This window comes from Acanthaster planci, linkage group LG04, assembly GCF_054643075.1.
Source record: "Acanthaster planci isolate LZ-2023a linkage group LG04, COTS_SCS, whole genome shotgun sequence".
In the NCBI taxonomy this organism is placed as follows: Eukaryota; Metazoa; Echinodermata; class Asteroidea; order Valvatida; family Acanthasteridae; genus Acanthaster; species Acanthaster planci.
In genome coordinates this window covers 22830731-22850787 of record NC_141780.1, presented here as the reverse complement: position 1 = coordinate 22850787, position 20057 = coordinate 22830731, and the positions used below count along the sequence as shown (strand labels likewise).

The window sequence follows — 20057 nt, the reverse complement described above, 5'->3', positions numbered from 1 at the left end:
CTTACTTCTGCTCGAGTTGAAACACATGCATTACTGATTATCTTAAACCAACTAAACTTTAGTTATAAGTCCCTACGTTGAAACCGAAGTGGAAAAGTATATTTAATATAAATGTATACACAGGGTAGACAATAGTCCCAGTCGGAAACCTTTTACGACTACATTCTAATAACCGAATACGCGTACCTCGTATACATGCAGTTCTTCCTCAAATTAGAGGAAACTATATTTTGAGCCCTACTTTGGATATAAAACCCCTTACCTTGATGCTCGATAGACATTGTCCCAACGTTTGAACCCTTTGTACAAGATGATGACAATGATTATTGTGCTACGGTACCCTCAGCGGTCAAGTGGTTGGTTACACCGATATTAAACAAGGTACGTGTACAGTAGATAACAATGTGTGTCAAAACGTGATTTCATCAAACGCGCATCACAGAAGTTTTGACCTGTAGGTCACTGCGAGGCAAGTTTCCTATTGGTGAGAAGTGATTCCTCATTAAGAGCAGTTTTATCTTATAACCGAGAGGAATTTCATACTGAAAATAAAAGCAGCGATGTGTACGTATAGTAATGTATATTTCATATGCATTTGCACTTTACATCTTGCCTGATACAACAAACTACGCAATTTCGATTACACTGACAATGACATAAATATCACAGTTGTAGGTCTACATCTTGGCAAAAGCCACTCTCATGAAAATTACCAAACCTTTGGTGGTTAGTTTTTATTGCAGTACTGATTCTGTTTCCGTCACGGTCAAAGGTGAACCTCGACCTCTCACGAAAAAAAGGATATTTTTAATATTTTGCGATAAAAAATGTCCATTTCTTGATCCTCTATTTGAAGGTTATGGCAATAAACCAATGAAGAACCTTTCTCAGATTTTTTTTCCAAAGAATCAATTTGGGGTTCGAAATTTGAAAATGAAAATAAAAAAGCCATGCAGTGTCTTCCCCGATTTACATCACAGAAACAACGCCCTCACATTCTGGAAATCTTTGGAAAATAATTGTTAATGTTTAATTAAAAAGTACACTTTTCAGTACTTTGGCCTAACTCCAGAAGGATTTCAGGCAGCTTTCATACATTGAAGTAGAGTATAAAAGTACACAAAAAATAAGTCTCAGAAAATTCATTGCATGGCCCTTTCAACCCTCAAAGAGCAGGGTATGTTGGTCCATCTCACAGCCGGGGGGGGGTGTCCCAAGAACTCAGCTGTACCGCGCCCGATTTTTAAAAACTTGGCCTACATAAAGACACTTTTCATCATTAAGCTGAAGTTTTGCTGATTTGGTTGTTATGGTCATTTGAAGTTCAAGGTTACACGCGTGCCAGCCCGCGTCCATTCAGCACCACAGTGGAAAAAATATGTATGTTTGGTTGACCTGTCTCGGAAAATGGGCGCTGCAAACGGTCAAAATGACCGCAAAGATTTACTCAAAAATCCCTCATGGCTCAGCCGCTGAAAAAATGCTCCGCGGCGATATCAGACAAAATTTCGGAAGCGGATTCTGCCCCTGGCTCTTTTAGGGTTACAAGACGTGTTTTAAATTAACACGGACTGTAGCGTTCCCCTGAGGACGGTCCATTTACATCCCTCGCATAGAAGTCGTATATAGTCCTTGTCCTAAGTTGAATTGAGTGCGATACCTGGTGGCACCTCTGAATGTACTCTACACTTTTCCCTGTTTCGGGTCGGTCAGAAGCTCTATTGTTTCAAGGCCCGTCTTCACCTGCAAGCGTAACGCGTGTCGGGAATTCTGCCGTTGTAGCAGTAAGTTGTTTTTCGATGCTTTTGAACTGTGTTTTCTATGGTGTACTATTTACGACAAACATTGCTCTCTCTCTAGCCTCCCTCCGGGCGACGCAGCTACACGACGCGACGGCACGACGGCTCCCTTGCGTCGTGCCGCTGGGTTGCACCGTCGCCTTCTTGCCATTACGTTTGTACACACACGACACGTCGCGTCGTGCGTCGCGTCATGCCGTCGCGCTGTCTTAAGTCCTTTCCATATTGCATTTTTTCCCGCCTGAACTTCGCTCTGGACCAAAAGAGACAGAGTTAAGTTCCAGTTTCATTTTTCATGATCAAATCTTGTAGGCCCTTTGGGTGCATTCCATCAAATCGTTGGATTCCTGGGCGAGAGCTCATTAATATTTTATGATCCCACGGGGCTTTTACAATAAGACATGCCAAAATCAGAAGGGATCATAGAAACATTTCTATAAATCCCGAATTTGGGACTGATCGTTTCCACTTCGGGGTATTTCTTTCACAAAAAGCCCCAAATTGCGGACCTATTTTGGACAGAGGCAGGCGGCTACATTCAGAGCTGAGTGCATAGTTTTACTATTCTTTGGGGGTATCTTCGGGGAAAGGTGAACAAAAGAAAAAAAATCACGTGGCTAACCCCCATAAAATTGAAACGATCTTCTGTTTGTTTGTTTTGTTTTTTCTTCATTTTTCACACCTCTTGTCTACGGTCTTGCTCGGGCAATGTTGTCACTTTGGGTCGGTTCAATCGTGATTTGTTGAGTGTGTAAACATTAAAGTTCCTCCAAGACCCACAATAGGTTTTAAATTATAATGTCCAAACTGTCCACATGTTTTTCCGTCTGGTGTCAACGAGTCAATACTGAAAAACTTCATCAATTTAATGAAAAAAAGCCTTAATTTTAAAGACTCACGGGAAACACTGTACTGAAATTCATTCATATACTGAATAAATTTATTGAAAACTGATGATTGTGAGAATCGTTTCTGTGAGCCCAAAATGAGCAGAACTTTGACTGCGAGCCAAACTAATTAAGTTTGTGCCACTTTCACCACAGTAGTTATAAATCAAATAAAAAAATGAGTTCCAAACTTGACTAAAGATTTACATTTAACGACAACTTTCTGAAAAGAAAAAGGCCAGTGTTAATTGAGAACGAATAATTATATAATTTAGACAAAGTTTCTTTTCATTGCGTTGACTGAATTTCCTCGTTTATTACTTCACTCGACGAAAACGTCAGGTCTCTGGCTGTCGCTCTAGTTTCATCTCTGCCCTGAAGATGGATATTCCGTCCCTCATATCACATCGTCTGTCACACGATTTGGGTTCAGTGCGTCTGCAGATCTCACATACACAATTCATGGTTTTCTTCGAGGTTTTGTAGTGAAATCTGCGGAAAAGAAATGACAAATTAATCATTCAGTTTTTAAAACCACTTTTGCCGATAAATAATATTTCAAACAGTCCGAAGTGTTATAGCATAAGGCGTGCACTCAGAAACCTTGTGAATGTGCGAGTCACATGTCAAAAGCTGTTCCTTCTTCCAAACTTGATTTTACTATCGATCTCTGACAATTCTCTGCTGCGCACACCTCAACCATTATTCTTTCCAAATTTATCCATTCCGGGGGCAGAATTCAGTTTTTCTTCGAAATCTGACGATTGAATTACAATAATCTCAACCAAAGATTGCATAGCGACGCTACAACGGCACGACGGGACATCACGACGACACGACGCGACAGAACGACACGACGGTGTGACGACACGACGCGACGGCAATACATCAGGACACGACAGCCTAACCCACACTGCATAAAAACCATACAATGACAGGCGACGCAACGCTACGACGGCACGACGCGACGCTACAACGGCATGGCAGGACATCACGACGGCACGATACGATGGCAAGACGGAACGGCACAACACCATGAAATAATACCATCCCTGGAGGGAGGCTAAAGAGAGAGAGAGAAACGTGTGTCGTAAATAGTACACCATAGTTTTCGTTAGTAAACCCGGAAGTTCGTTGGCGATTGTGACACCTGATCCAGTCACCCATGACTTTCTATGAGCCAGCTCGAGTGTATTGGTGAAGTGATGTGGGTCAGTTTGTTCAACCACCCTACTCGGTGTACAGCAATGGGACGAAGTCGCTTCGACAGTGCAGCGTTGTTGGACCTTTCATGGCGCAGGGGCTACAGTACAGGGGTACGACCTAGAGAGCAAGCAAAATACCCGCTAGAATCATCTCCTTCAAACAACAACTCGGCTGGCATCAATTGAACAATTTTGTAAATTTAATGTGGCTAGGATGAAGCCGGATTTGCCATAATGCTCAGAACTTCGGAGCTCATCCCTTAATTAACTTAAGCAACGAAAGGCTGATGTGTACTCCCTCCGTCATCTGCAACGGCTAACTGAACATTACATGATGCCGGAAACATCGTTTGCTGACCTTTATAATATTAATGATGGCACTGCCGGGATTTGCCTATGAAAGAAAAGACCGTGACATGCAGAGGGCGAGTGGTATTACATAAGAAACTCGGTTCCATACAAAAATCTACTGATCTTGGAAGATGACGCATGAAGCGGTATTGATAACAGAAAGACCACGAAAACTCCACCGAAAGTAGTCATGATTGACCATCATGGGAATGCATTTCTCAGGACAATTGGCATAAAGCAAGAAGTGGATTTATCCACACGGCAACAGTGTATGTTGACTATATCTGAGCCCAATCTGTCATGTTTACGAAAAACCTGTCGTTCTCTGAGAACTTGGTAGTGCCGTTTCAACCAATGATAGTTATCTTTAACTCTATTATTGTTATTTTTATTTCCAGTTTTCCTTGCATCTAACCTTTCCATAAAAAAGATATCAGTTTTTATATCACAGGTTTTTAAGAAGGTACATGTAGGCCTATATTGCACAATTATGTCAATAGCTTGTACAGCGATGTGCTGCTCGTACTGTACACTCAATAGATTTTTGGGTAAATGTATTTTGTTCAACTTAACGCCCAAGGCTCTGTTAAAGTTGAACTTTTTGCCAGTCGTTGTGTCTGTCTGTTCGTTTTGTTGGATTTAGTATCAATATGTTTCTCGAGGCTTGTTTATAGATTTGGTTCATAAGTAAATTTTGTCCTCGTGAGTGGCAAATTCATTTAGACTTGTTGACTTATCAACTAAAATGATATGTAACTTTTTTAAACTAATATGCATCCCTTTTCAGCAGATCTGTATTGAATTCAACCGTAACCCTGGCTGCCAATAAAATGCAACTTATTTTGCCTTTTTTTGTACCAAGGAGGCAAAAATGGAGGAATTTTCGGACAAGACGCCTTTGTTGCCCACGCCCTATTCTCCCACGCCAGTCAACGACGCGTACAGTGGACCTGGCTTAGAACACCAGCCAATTAGCAGCCAAGCTACAGATGTCAAGGATTTTTACACTTTCAACTTCAGGGGCGGTCGCAGTTTTACGGTATAAAATATTGTAATTTCCAAAACTTTTCCAAAATGTATCATAGTTTTTCGTCTAGTTGTTTTTCCTTATTACGATAACCTCCACCATCTTTGTTTTTGTGAAAGCAGAGCAACCAAGCTTCTTTCTCATTCTCCGATGATTTAGACCAAAGGATGGTGACCGACAACTACGTGGCGGGGAGGGGGGCCGGGCACGTGCACCGAGGCCTCCAGCAGAAGGCGTTTCCCTGGATCCCCCATTTGAAATTTGAAAACGTTCACAAACTACATAGAAAGCAATAGTTCATTTGCTTTCATTTCCTGAAAAATGTTTGTATCCATCCCCACACTATTTCCATTTCAACATTTCGATTGCCACAAAAACCTGAGTCCTCCGCAAAGAAGGCCAACTTACAGGAGCTGCAAACTTTTGGGAAAAGTTTTAAATATATCTTCAAGGGCTTCTCTTGACTTACGTTTCCCTGCATCCTTGTTTGCATTACAAGTTAGCTTCAGCCAGCAGTAAGTTTCATTCCTCTTTACTATGCTCATACAGATCAGATCGCAGAAGCTGAATGTCATACTGACCGTGCTGACCATACTGACCAATCTCATGATGTTCGTCACTCTTCCACTCCTTAACAACACTGTCAACAAGTACAACGATTACTATCCAGTTCTCCTGTACTCTTCCATTTGGTTCCAACCCTTCTTCTTCGGCCTGGTCTTCCTCAACAAGTACATCAACCCCCTAGCTGAGACAAAGTCCTCTGTATCCCACAAGGTGATGGCATTACTGGGACTGCTTAACTCCATTAACGGTGTCCTAGTGGTTTACGGCGCTGACCCCCGACGGACATCAGGCTCACTACAAGCTTTGCTCTCGACGGCCAGTATCCCATTCACGGTCATATTTCGTTTCATATTACTGAGGAAGGGTGAGTTTTGTGCTGCCATGGAGGTGGCCAATTTTGTTCTCTAGTGAAGCATAGCATGAACATTATATGCCGACACGTTAAGTCACTGGATTTTTTTCGCAAAGTTTGCTTTTATTTACTTGAGTCTTATCAATTTTCACTCGAGTCAGGTCTTCTGATGAGGAACTTGAGTTGAGTCATTTGCTCGCAAGGACTCGAGTCAAGTCATTTCGGGCCACTGGAGTCAAGTCGCAAAAATTGTGACTATGCTCGAGTTGAGTCATTGACTCCAGTCAATGCAACTCTGGAGGTTAGGCCCTCGATTTTATTACAAGCAAAACGCATCACTTAAACTCTCGAAATGTGGACTTCAGATACACCACTCGTTTAATTAAAATGTCCCTTAATTTTATAAAGAAAGAAGAAAACCCCTCAAATGAAAAAAAATCTTCCTTATCTTGCTCTGACCTACCTCACACTTTCCTCCCCCACAGGAGTTGGTAGAGGCCGTTTGGTGTGCACTGGGATTGTTCTCATTGGGCTCTTCATCGCTTTAGAGCCTGAGATCTTCAACATTGGTGGGCCCACAGAGCCGGTGGCTGGTGCTGTGACCGGAGTCATGAAAGTTATCTGGCCCATCATCTTCCTGCTTGGTTTCCTTCCCCTCGGAATCCTCAACGTACTAATCGAACGAGAACTCAAGAAAGACCAGGTGATATTTCGCACGCTTGAGTACAAATTTCTCAAAGAAGCATTAGTGCACTGTCACTAAATTTCAGGTGGTGATTTTGAGGATGACCAATGCTCTTAGAACAATCTATGTAGGTTTGTTAAATGGTGAAAATGTTTTACGAAAAATCAGTCTTAAAGTGTCATCCGATGGATTTTCCCAAACGGCTTGATTCTAAAACGGATCTCTTTTTTCCTTCTCATGATCGACAGACGGAATCTCTGGTCTTCTTGGCATGGGTTCAGCTTTACAATGGGCTGTTCATTGCGTTGTTATTCTGGACCGATTTCATACCTTCATTTGGCGCGGTAAGTAGACGCACTCTTCATCAGAAGGATCGAAATAAATTTTTTTCCGTAAGTGACTTTAGTAGGCCTGAGCTAAATAGTGTCAGAAATAATTACATGAACTGAACTGCTTGTCAGTTTAATCCGACATCAATTGCTTCTTTAAACACTGAATCACAAACATTTTGTCCTTGACAACGTTTTCAAAGAGCCTCACATTAACTGTAAACACATTTTATGGCTTAGAGGTTTTCTTTTGAGAAGAAACTCCAGAACTTGCGCAACATCAGGATAAGAACCACAGAGGGAACCCAAAACACTATGCATTATCGGTTCGGGCAGTAATGGGTACCATATTGCGTCAGTCCCTCAGTTCCTTGCAATTAGACCAACTTTTTGCCCGTACTTCGCCGTCCAAGCAAACGTGCCGATCAGTCTGGGAATAAAGTTTCCATTTTTATTTCCATCCAAACAGGCGGAAAATATTAACGAGTTTGGTAGGAACATGCTGTATGCACTCAAGTGCATGTACTTCGCAGACTCTACATGCATGACCGCAGCAGCCGCTTACTTCGTATTCATCATAAGCTACTGCCTGGCCAACCTCATGGTCTTTCTCCTGGTCAAATACGCCGAAGGAGCCATCTGGTTGGTCCTTGTCCAGGCCTTGGTTACTCCCCTAGGAAGTCTGTTTTTCACCCTCTTCAGTGTAGCTGCCCCGCCTGGTCAACACGGAAAATTCCACTGGGCGCCAAACTTTGACTTGGCCGTAGCCTTCCGGTTCGTTGGTTTGTTTATTCTAGTGCCTACGGTCATCTTCTATAATTACTTTGGAGAGATGGAGAGGAGAAGAGCCCAGCAACAAATCATGGCTGCCCAAGAAACTGAAAAATAACCTGGACCAAGTTAACGTTATGAATAATTGCAGAAATGGTGTCACTGAGAAACAGAAATTTAAATTAAGTGATTAAGTATGGTCTATCACAGCTCATGTAGTTTGAAGTGCATGGGATTGGGTGCGGTTAGTCTACGCGATAGCCGCGGTAGTCTGCATGATACTCTGACTGCCGCCAGACATGACATTTGACCCAGAAAGAAAAATAGGCCTACATGAGTACAAAACTATGACTCCAGAAAAAAATCTGAAATTCTGGTGATTTAATAGGAAATGTTGTGGCTGGACTACGACGAACTAGGGCCCAATGTAGGCCCGCCTTTCAAATTCTCTCCAGCACCTTTAATATGCTACAATGGAGTTAAAAATGAATAAAAACTCATATTTGGGAAACTGTATCTTGCGAGGACACTAGCCCCTCCCACTCTCACATGTTCCTGACTGGTTTGTACTACGTATACTCTTTTTTGTACTTAGCTAGTACGCAAGATACAAATTAATTCATTGGAATGAGTATATAATAATTGGCACTCAGCGCAAAAATCCACCTGATACCAGGTTCTCATGGCGCCAACCTTTTCTCTGTGAGGTCAGACAAATTGTATCTCAACTTAATGTTCATAGTGTGTACTTCAATCGAAAATGGTTCAAAATATTTATATTTCTGAAAAATCATTTTGTGAAAATTTACATTTACCTCCATATTGTCGTTCAAAAACACTTCAGAAAGTGGTCCGCTGCGATTACGAGATTTGACAAAAAATACAGAAAGTGGCACTAAATATTAGGGTTGGAGTGTGTAAAATTTTGATGATTTTTTTTTGCAAATATAAATATGAATCAGATATGTGTCTCTGGGTGTTTTTATTTGACGCATACACCATGTACATTAAGTAGAGACCCATCTTCTCTGTCTTGATTTAACCCTAACCCTCCTCAATCCTTCACCTGTTGGAGGACTGAGGAGTGTTAGGGTTAAAGAAAAGTTGGTAAGAATGAGTAAAGTTCAAGTGAAATTGGAGGAAAACTGGTTTTGTTCCACCAGGTGTGTGTAAACTTGCCTCAACCGTATCCTTAAAGAGAGTATTTGACACGCGTAACAAACCATGCTACACTATTTGGTTCTCTCAGTAGTTTGGCAAAGTTTTGTTGATGAATACCAAAAAGAAGAGAATTGTAAATATCCACAGAAGTATTAAAGCTAATTCATGAAGTATTCTTACGTTAGCGCCTACATTGTTTTAGTGTGTACAGAAAGGTAACCAAAAGGTGTTTACCCTTTTCGTTTGGCATTTTGTGTTCTTTTAAAGCTTGGGAGTTGTTAAATTTTAGATAGTAGTTACATGTTTCAGGTGGAGTAATTGCGACATGTAAAATATTGAATTATCCTCTATACAAAGCGACAAAAATATTGTTCATCTCTAGCTCTGTATCAATGCATGTATACATTGACAAAATTCTTATTCTTACGCGAATCGACAATAACCTACTTTGAGCTGAAATAATGCATTAATGACACCGTCTAAGAATAATTCCATGGGTGCATAATATTTATTGTAATTTAATCGCTACCCTAACTTGCAAAATCTGTTTCGCGGGCTTGATTCATTTTCGTTTAGCGAGTGCTGAAGATATATCAATCATGGAGAATTTTGGTATTACGCACTGTTTTTTATTAACACCGCACGTTCTGAAATATACACCAAAATCTGAGTATATTCAATTCTTTTCCGAACACGTATGAATGCAACACTGAAATGTTTCACTTTGAAAATATTTAAAAATGATTTTTAACATCAATCGGATTGAATTTCTCACAGCCAGAAAGGCTTATAGCTTTATTTAAAGACAGGCACTTTCAAAGAGGAAAAACATACAGACGATTAAAAATATACATTCATCAATCCATTTCCACTTCTGTTCCTTTATTAACAACCGACAAACGAATGACTACTTAAATTATCTAAGACAGAAACAATGGAATGGGGCATGTCTAGTTGTAGACAAAATGACCAAGCTTTCAACAATGAGGTTGATATATTGCCAAGTTGCAAACACTTCATTTAGCCCATAAATCATGAAGAGGCCAAGTAGGAGTATGAGACCAACTCATTAATGACTTCTGAATCTGGTTGCTAGATAAGTCAACAGACGTCTTATAAGTTGTTGACCTTTCCTGCTTGTACAAAGGTTAACCAACCAGCTTACATCAAAAATTCCTGTGACATTGCTCTTTGTCTCTTTATACTTAGTGACCACAACTGTACGAGGGTCAGGATAAAACTTGAAACTAAACATATAAACATAATGGGTCCACTGTGTCTGTGTTAAATCAGATATCTTGTAACTTCTTAAATGATTTGACTGTGTATAACAATTTCAGTTATTTTTATTCCTAAGCTGTAGCCAGAGAAAAAAGTGTTTCAAAGTTACTTTTCCTGAAAGATACTTTGAACAGTAATAAATTAGTATTACTTTTAGTAACTAGAATTAAAAGAGTGATTTCCTTAACTGATCGTGAGTTTTAAATGTTTCTAGATGTTTTTGCCTCTTTGCAGCGTATCACACAATACCTGAATAAATCCCACTACCTGATTGGTGGGTTGTCAATCAAACGTCACTGAACTATTTCTACCAATGTAAGGTGGGGCTGCATAGAAGTTTTATTTCATGATAAATGGCAGTAACATGTCACGGTAAATGGAAGTTCCACTGAAGGGACATACCTTGGTGGCGCGATTAAAAAACCCTCTTTGCACAAAATCCCTCAATTCAAGTTGGTTATTTAAGTGATAACAGGAATTTATTCAGTCATTTATGAAACAGTTGAATACTACACATCCATGTACAAGAAAATGGGGGAAAAAATAAGTTTCATTTGGTGACGAGAAATTCCCACCCATTATTTTGTGAAATTGTTCTCAATATTAACATTCACTATGTAAACTACTGGACACTTCAAGCAAAACCTCAGTGACAAAACTGAACTGAGCCAACCTGTTCATTTGATTCAATTGAAAAAGGTATTAAAAGTCTTCAAAATATACAAATGACCTGCGCTTCACTGTCCTGGTCATTGACATCTGAAGAATTTTACCAATCCCATACAATGCTGAACAATTGTTTTCTAATGGAACCAAGGGCACCAATTCTATTGAGATTAATGGGACAATTTATACATTGGCATGCATATTACAGAGTACACCGATGAAAGGTGATCTTAGAATCTAAGTGATCTTTCCAAAATACTAGACAGTAGGTCGCTGCCATTTATTCTGATCATAGTCCATAAATTGCATGATTGTCTACCTGGGTAAATATCAAAATACCACAGGAGTTAGATAATGCATACTACATGAGTTTTGTGGGTGATAAATGCAAACACGTGGCTAAGCAAACCAGGTGGGCAACTCTTCTGCCATCAGAACACAGCTGTAATCAGCCTGTTCAATATTTCAATAAAGACAAAATCATTTGAGAACAAACGCTAGTCAATCATGGCCGTACTGATGGGGCAAACCTCATGTGCACATACATGTATTTCTGTTCATGAATGACCTCTGAAACTCATCATTTTGGGCATGTGCTGTTGGAATACCTCACTCTCTCGATGTCACTCATGTATGTTTCCTTCCTCCACTTAGTTTTGCTTTTTGTTCAGAGTCGTATGCTGAATGCCAGTGAGCTTTTTGTGATGGGAACGAGACATCTGATGGAATTATTTTGTTATTCGGTGGTCTCATTTAATTAAATATGCAGTAGCGTTTTTGAGCAGTGAAACTTTATTTCCTCACTTCCTGTAAAACAAATCATGATATTCTTGCAACCCGGGTTTTCACAAGAATGTGGAACACATAAATATGAAGCCAGCGTTGAACTAAAGGCCATCCTGATGGACATTAGCTTGCAAAAGTTTTTTAAAGCCAGATTAATGAACGTAAAAATATGTTTCCTGTTGATTTTATTCTGTCACAGCAACCCATTACCTAACCGAAAGTCCAGTTGATATTCAAATTCAGTAGGGTTTAATTGTGTCGATAAAAATCAGTTTATTATATGTCAAGGACTGATACTGGCTTCTAATGACGATGTTGCATAAAATGGCTTGATATCACTTTTAAAAAACTTTTGCACTTTTGACTTTATCATGTGTGCCATTACAAACGTCCATTGCAAATATGAAGCCAACGTTGAACTAATGGCCATCCTGATGGTCATTAGCTTGCAAAAGTCCGAGCATCTTTGATTTTGTTCGGACAAACACAATAAGTGCTTGGAAAATGTCCGATGTCCGACCGTAATTTCATGCTCTGAAATATATATGTGGAGTACATGTACATCTTCAGGAAAACTTGAAGTATTTTCAAAGGTTTACGTTGTACTCTGTGTTGGCAACACGCGGTGCGGCATCTCCATATGAGACCAAGGCATGCATAAGTATCCAACACTGGCTAAGGCTCTTCACCGCTTCCTCTTTTGATCAAAAGTCTAAGCTGTAGTCACAGGAAACTGGACTGGATTATGGCTACCCCTGTCATACACCCCACACATTCCCATGTATTGACTAAATTGATACACCGGCAGTGCAGAACACAGGTGCACTGTGTTTTGGTAAACGCTCAACACATGGTCTAGACTCAGCCTTCCAATACTTCATACTAGTTTGAATACGCCTTGTTACTCAACTCCTTGAAAGTTAGACCTGTCTGCATCACATCATCTACATCTGTGTCTGATGCATATGGGGGGTGTTGTTGGATGACATCAGGAAAGTGGGACGTACATGTATGAAGCATCAAGATGTATCAACAGGTCAAAGGTCGGAGGTCAATATAGACATGTCGCCTCATTCCCGGTGACCCTCTAGGCTGAAGGAAAGCTGGGGGGAAAAAAAACAAAAAAACAAGACCAATTATCAAAGAATTCAGTGACAGTATTTCCTTGTATTTAAAAACAAGTCAAAATTCACAGTATGCAAGCCAGTATGCGCTTTGTTCTTACCTGTGTGGGGTAGGCTGTAGTATACGCAGGCGGGACAGTCTGATCCCCTGATATTAAATTGCCGGTGATACCTAGAATGTAGGGACACACAACAGTTACCTTCCAAGTTAACAAAAATGTGGCATCTGAGAAAGAAGACTTTACTGCCCCCAGTTCTTTATGTAAACAATAATTGCCTTCCTTTTCAAATGTTATTGATGCATCACCAATCTGTATCACTGGCTTCACTAGGATTATGTAAATGCCAAGGAAAGAAACCTACAGTAAATTCCATGAACTAAGCTAACATTTGAATGTTGGGCATGGCCCAATTAACTGTAGGCTCATTAATGACACCAAATGTGAGGTGACTTTACCTTTAAAGAAAGTTTTGAGCTCTTACTCTTTTATTGTAATCTAATCAACGTAAGTTTTCAATTGTGAAGTTCACTGATAGAGCAAGCTTCACAAAAATTACAAGGTTTGGGAAACTCCACAACTAAAATCAAAAGCGCTTTTTATGGACTGACCGAACTGCTCTTGGAGGTCTTCTAAGCTGTCTGTTCTTATCGTTGTAGTTGTCATGCCAACCACCGACTTCTCTCCTTTCATTGACTACAGAATCACAAAGTTGTGTAAAAATATGAGTTACACTAAGCATGCATATCCACATACAAGTCATCACCATTTGAAAAAAAAAGAAAAGAAATGATGGAATGTCTTTTGTCATTCTGAGAAACCTGAGCAACATTGCCGAAATCAGAGAAAGGGACTTTTACACCGCATGATCGTAGACCTGGCAACTTTTAACATTTTGATCCTCTCGCACCTCAAGTCTGCAGAGTAGGCCCACGAATATCATAACCATCCTTAGTGTGGGATACAATCAAAGCCTTATGGTGTCCCTTTCTTCACAGCAAGCAAGCCTCACAAAGCACGCTGTCTAATAGCTAAACTGTTAGCCCTAAACCTTTCTGATGTCTCTAAATATAAAGACACAATGGGCCTTTGCCATTCTATGCTTTTTGTTTGCCAAAAACAACAACTTGGAAAACACCAAGCAAGCCAAGGTAAAATGATGATCATTTGTACTTTGCCTGGTGTTACTTTTTTCTTTGATTACTTGGCCAGTAATTACATAGTTGATTGCCAAGTTACAGCTTACAGTCTATTACTATGACATAAACTGCAGCTGATGAGGGTTCAAGTAATTTTTGTTATTTGAATCAGGCTACTGAATTTCTCAAATGTTAGGCAACTTTTTTCCAGACCAAACTTTGACTTGACAAAATTCAAGTTGCATTTCATACATCTCTGTATTTCTGCAGGTACAATTTCAGTGGTTCCACATAGTTGTCAAACCCCAAGGTGGACATCGCATACAGGATATCTTCACCATTGATGGTTTTCCTTTTCTCTTGATGACACCTGTCACTTGCTCTGAAGCTTCCAGTTAAGGATCAAAGTCCTTCAATTATCACCAGGATGTATGAGCCAAAGCTGGTAGATTTCAGAGGATTATTTTCATCTTTATGTTGGCTCAAACCAGGACAGCTCTCTTTCCATATTCAGGGTGATTCTAAAAAAGTAAACCCAAGTTTACGGTGATTGTTCGCCCACATCCAGCAATCCAGAGACTTTGTATTTACTTAGTGTTGATAGGTAAAGTGTTAAGCAATAATCCTGCAATGGTCTACAGGAACTTCATTGCTCATAAGCATGATTGAACACAATGACATATAAAGTTACCACTTTTTCAGAATTATTGCTAAACGCTCTAGTCATCAACACTAAATGAATAAAACTTCGCTGGATTGTAAGATGTGCGTGAACAATCACCTTACACTTGGGTTTACCTTTTTAAACCACCCCATATAAAAACAGGATAGATTTACACCTCTTGCGAAAATTGCTGAGTAACTGCAAAAGTATAGTCAAGATTTTCCACTTCTTTACATTTTCCTTGTTAAAATACCAAGACATTCCCAAAGGATACTCGCTTGTGATGAAACTGATGAACTCTGACACACACTCCTGGACACATTCTTTCGCTTCCTTGGATATCTGGAGGTCAAAGGTCAGGCAACCAAGTCACATCTTTGGTACTAAATGCCCGTTCAAATGCCTGGTTACTGTTGCATTTTATTGCATGAGAACAAAAGTCAGCATTATGTAATTCAGAATCACTTGATCTAATTTCGATCCTACAACACATCTCTAAATGTCTTTCTCCTAAGTACTGCTCTAAGAAAGTCAAAGAAAACAAAAATTGTCTCCAATGTCACAAATTTCAGCAGAATGACCAAATCCATCGAAAGTCTGTAGTAATGCAGAATGCGCCAATAAAATGTACCCTTGAAATTTTGGTTGAATTACAAAATGAAAAAGCATTCCTGAACTGATTCACTAAAAATGTACAACTTAAATCCTTAGAGAAATTAGTTACCCCATGAGAATAACATTTATCAGGTTGGTTATATTGAATAAATCTGTTAACCTTGATATTTTCAAATGTCCTCTATCACTTCAACATACGATAACTTTAGTTTCTTCAAATGAAACTAAACCTCACCTTTCCTGACTTGGGGATACCATTCTTCATGATGCGGCTGACGTTAGCAATGGGCAGAAACCTGTCTTGCTCTCTGAGAGGGGAATTACTCTTGTCTTCTCCTCCAATCTCTTCTTCAGTACCTCCTGTTAGCGTGTCGTCTGAAAAGATTGGAAATAATGAACAACTGAACCATCAAACAAATCTGTGGTGAAGCAAAGTGCACTTCGCTACCGTTTGGTTCTGTTTCACTAATTACACGAGAAACTAAAGTTGGTAAAACCTCTCCCACATTGATTAAGGGTATTTCGTAAAAATTCGAAAGAGCAGGCTTTAATTCAAACTTTGAGCGAAGGGAGGAAAGAATTCAGGTCTAGAGAAACTGGGTATTTTTCAGTAACATACGACGTGGTTACAAGGGCCAATATTTAGGAGGAAAGGGATACATGTAAGAAACTGGCTTTTTCAAGCAACTTCTCATAATCTACTGTATGTTGCAACTCTTTCATTAAGAGCTGTGAATGGGTACATTCCAGGCAAGCAAAAGAAATCATCACTTCTGAGAAAACTCCCCTCCCCCCAAGAAAATTCAGCAACACTTTTCAGCATGGTACAAATGCATTCAATTTTAAGAAAGAAACTATTTCAATCTTCTGCATATCCACATTATCCACATTTTCTTTCATCTGATTAGACTGATAACCAATCTCGTTTGAGAAGCAAATGGGTTTTGTGTAAATGCCTCCCATACAGACTGCTATTTCACATCGACCTATCTGTTTTTGCACTGCAGGCAAACTTATTCGTGAACTGAATGGAACATGTCCCAACTGAATTGAAGACCCAAACGTACCAGACAAGCTAGTCATGCTACACGTAGTCCCAACAACCGTTTGAAACAACTCTTAAACGTTGTGGTCTATAAAAACCATTCACACATTACTACAAAACTGGTACGGGATTAGCTTAGTAAAGCTGTAAAATGGCTTTCAATGATTAAATTCATATGAAACAAACAATGGTAGACTCCCATGACAGGGCGTGAAGTCAGACACGAGCCTCTAAATGAAGCAAACGATCCTCAGCTACATATACATGTATGCTTCTGGTATCTTCTAGTTATGATTCATGAATCGCCATACAGTACTTCATTGATAAATCCACAATGAATACATGTACACCTCCAAAATAACAAAAAACACTTTGGTAGACAGCGTGGCCTTTAGTACCTACACGTACCTTCTGTGGGGTAGAGAGAATTGGCTAGATTTCCATAATCCCCCGCCATAGTGAGAACAGGTGGATTATCAGAAGATGTCTCAGGATTGTCCATCAGCAAGACTTACAGGAACTAGAACTTTCTGGTTGCCAAGAAGAACAATTGCCAAGGTGAGTACATGGACTGAAAAAGATAGAAATTGCAGTAGAGTCAAATTCAAATATGAAAGTGTTTTTAAAAATGTCTTAGTTGGTTAGCAAGTAGCACAGGAGGGAAAAGGGCATAAATTCAACCGGAAAAATCACAGTCAAGCCAAACGCAATTGTTCTTTGGGAGGGGCAATATGTAAACAAGTGAAATTCTCAGCATATGCAATGTTAGGCTTCAGAAGTAGCTACTGGGGTATGATCCCACCACTTGTTTCTGCTCAATGTGACCAAGTACCAGTTTTGTTGACCTCACAAGCTGGATGACAATAATTTCCCTTTTCAAGCTGAGTGTCCTGTTATATCCATGGCATGCTTCAGACACACACACCAGTACCTCATGCCAGAGTACAGACAACTTGGCATAGTGGGATTGAGGACAAGTTAATCATAACGAAGACTGTAACTTCATCCCACAATACCACATCATCTACTGTGTTTACAGTGGTTTTTCAATGAACCTTAAACTGAGAATATGAAATACATGATATGTACATGTACGTACCCGTACATGCACTCAGACTGGTTTCCTGTATTGTCATAATATTCCGAATCCAGACGATACGATGTATTAAACCACACTGACTTGCAAATTTGCCAAATTTTCCTTGAAGGTAAACAGATAATGTAGACGACTACGGACTAATTAATGGCTACATACTATCCAATATTCTAGTGCCCCTAGAAATATGGGGCTGCCTCTCACTCTCTGTGATTGATACTTATCGAAGCAGCATTGTCCATGCAGTTTTAGGGCTGATATATGGGTATTTTCCTTCTTCCATTCATTAACACGATTATTATGTTGACCACATCTGTTCATCATCACCTGATCACTGGAGACTTCCTTCTCGCATGATTGCATCCCTACAAATAGGGCCCAAGAGCTGTACTGCCTCCATGTCCTGACTATAGAGTCTGTCTAGTACCTGGGCCTCATTTATGGCAACTGTGGGGCTACCATGGCATGAACGATGACACAATCACCAAGCCTGGGCCAATGTGTCAATGCCAAAGATCCTATAGTGCTGCATTGTTGTTTGCCATCATCTCCGTGATTTCTTGATCTTTTGAGGTTTGTCAATCATGTAAATCTTCCGCACAATTTGTGGATAATTCTGCTATCAGCCAATCTTTTTCTGATTTGCAATTGTGGAAGACTGTTTCAAAAAAGGAAACAAAGTCATTAGAGATTTCAACTGATGATAGCACAGCACAATTATGTAATTTCCTTAAAACTTGGTGAAAGTATTGGAAATCTCTCTCATCATGATTAGTGTCCATACGTATGCAACCCAACGAGGCTACTTGATGCAGGCATTATTGCAACTATGGCCAAGCAATGCTGCAAAATAGAGCTCAAGGCTGGCAAAATTGTATGTTTACTAAGAAATGTTACGCAGAGTGTCTAAAAGTCCAGGAAAATCACATGCATGCGTACCCCCAGAAATGTGGGGTCTGACATCCGAGCGGCGAGGAAGTGAGAACTCACAGTTCCGGGGTTATCGTGGAGTACCCTAAATTTGCATGTACAAATATTTGCTCAATCCCTCTCTAACTTTCTAATTGTGAAACTCTTCAATGAAATTATGCACTGATGCTAATTTACTATCAATGATCAATCGTCACTTCAACAGTTTTCTTTTTGCAATTGATTGTGCGAATTAAAAGCTTTTTCAGGGAGAATTCAGGAAAAATGTCAACAAAGCATGAAGCTGTACTTTACAGACTAAATACAAAATGAACCAGTTTAAATTGTCTAATAAATGCATGAATGATTGCTTGTTTGTTCATGATCGATGTTGGACGTCCAATTTGTGCACTAATAAGGACTCTATTCAACTTTTGTCAAATATTGAGGGCGTGATCAAAAACACGGAGACTGAAAAAGCACTGCACACCTTAATGTTCATGACTGTATCTTTTGAGATTTCCATTGGCAATGACAGGCTCAGATTCAGTGGCACTGTCAGGACAGCATTTTGTGACTTTTTTATCATAATATCCGATAAATAACTCCTATTAATGCTCATTATGATTTATTTGAAAGGATAAAAATTCATGCCTCACTGTAAGTTCAACTTAAATTGAAAAAAAAATTAAAATCTAGGAAAATGAAAAAGTGAAAGTGATAAGAAGTCAAGCTATAGCGAATAAAAGTGCTTTTCCCTCAAACTGCATCACTAAACCGAAGTAATTACTGCAAAAAATAATTCCTCTTTCAAGGAACATTACATGCAACTGGCAGATTTTTCAGAAGTAGGACATTACCGATACCTCGTAAAATGGCATTTGCAACGTGCGTCACAAATTATGGTGATGTAGGTTTTACTACAGCTGATCTGACTTGTTTGCAGACGACACTGTTCCTGTTGAGTCGGTGACATCCAATGGCAATGTTCTTCATTATATCATGTAGGAAGGAGGGGATATTTTGTCAAGCTTTCAACTACTGAAAATGGAGCCGCAAAATGTTTATAGCTCCATTTTTTAACAAATTTAGTGCATTTAAGAAAAAAATTTGGTCAAAGTACAAAGTGGGCAAATTAACCCTATGGTGACTTGTGTTATGCATGCCACTGTATCTTGTGTAGGCCAGACATCACTTGACACCCTGTCTGTGCACAACCCTACTGACCAGACTGGTCTTGAAAATTCCAAGTGTTTTCTAAGTAAATGCTTCAACAGTTTGACTGCTACTATTGACTTTTTGGGACATGTTACCACTTTCAGATGGCTAGGGAAAACTGGTGACTGAACTCTTACTAATCAGGTAGGGAAACAACAGGGTAGGCACGGCATGACTACAGCTTCTAAACCACCACTGGCCTGTTTCAAGCCTTACCTGCAATCTGTGATACAATAGCAGTGTTATCGGCAAGGTGATTGGCAGCAGGTTCTTGGTACAGAGACTGAATTTATTCTTGAGACAACTCACCGCACGGAGCTAGCTAACAAAAACAACTTCATGCGACGACGCATGCACGGCGCACGGTACGGATGACCCTGT

At 39.8% G+C, this 20057-nt stretch overlaps 3 protein-coding genes across 7 annotated transcripts in view; 1 reads left to right on the top strand and 2 right to left on the bottom strand.

The window, feature by feature from the left end:
- LOC110984164 (coatomer subunit gamma-2-like) overlaps positions 1-296 on the bottom strand; it is an 18264-nt gene extending 17968 nt beyond the window's left edge. The window contains exon 1 of the mRNA XM_087135565.1: positions 263-296. Within this exon, the coding sequence (XP_086991691.1) occupies positions 263-281 (19 nt within the window). The 5' untranslated portion in view covers positions 282-296. The remainder of the gene's footprint in view (positions 1-262) is intronic.
- LOC110984752 (chloroquine resistance transporter-like) overlaps positions 1-10607 on the top strand; it is an 11128-nt gene extending 521 nt beyond the window's left edge. The window contains exons 1-6 of one of the 3 annotated variants that reach the window (XM_022245239.2): positions 3332-4002; positions 5105-5281; positions 5819-6200; positions 6674-6891; positions 7122-7217; positions 7672-10607. In XM_022245239.2, the coding sequence (XP_022100931.2) occupies positions 3862-4002; positions 5105-5281; positions 5819-6200; positions 6674-6891; positions 7122-7217; positions 7672-8091 (1434 nt within the window). In that variant the 5' untranslated portion in view covers positions 3332-3861 and the 3' untranslated portion in view covers positions 8092-10607. Of the gene's footprint in view, positions 1-3331; positions 4512-5104; positions 5282-5818; positions 6201-6673; positions 6892-7121; positions 7218-7671 lie in introns of those variants that run through there. The other 2 variants (XM_022245231.2, XM_022245248.2) reach the window with 2 other exon arrangements.
- nfyb (nuclear transcription factor Y subunit beta) lies at positions 9984-20057 on the bottom strand. Of its 3 annotated transcripts, XM_022243566.2 has the most exons (9): positions 19893-20053; positions 19325-19448; positions 16862-17024; positions 15644-15783; positions 15068-15135; positions 14382-14511; positions 13602-13686; positions 13093-13163; positions 9984-12970 (listed from the first exon to the last, which is right to left on the bottom strand). In XM_022243566.2, exons 3-9 carry the CDS (start codon positions 16953-16955, stop codon positions 12938-12940), a joined length of 621 nt encoding a protein of 206 aa, XP_022099258.1. In that variant the 5' UTR covers positions 16956-17024; positions 19325-19448; positions 19893-20053; the 3' UTR covers positions 9984-12937. The 3 variants fall into 3 exon arrangements, with proteins under 3 accessions (XP_022099258.1, XP_022099243.1, XP_022099308.1); XM_022243551.2 differs by lacking the exon at positions 19325-19448 and having other exon boundaries at positions 19893-20057; XM_022243616.2 differs by lacking the exon at positions 19325-19448 and having other exon boundaries at positions 16862-16983; positions 19893-20055.

Excerpts from the sequence above, each read along its gene's own strand:
- nfyb (XM_022243551.2), bottom strand. The coding sequence starts at position 16,955 with ATGGACAATCCTGAGACATCTTCTGATAATCCACCTGTTCTCACTATG. Across the intron at positions 15,784-16,861 it reads TTCTCTCTACCCCACAGAAG|ACGACACGCTAACAGGAGGT; the intron begins GTACGTGTAGGT and ends CAATCTTTTCAG. Across the intron at positions 12,971-13,092 it reads CTACAGCCTACCCCACACAG|CTTTCCTTCAGCCTAGAGGG; the intron begins GTAAGAACAAAG and ends TTTTCCCCCCAG.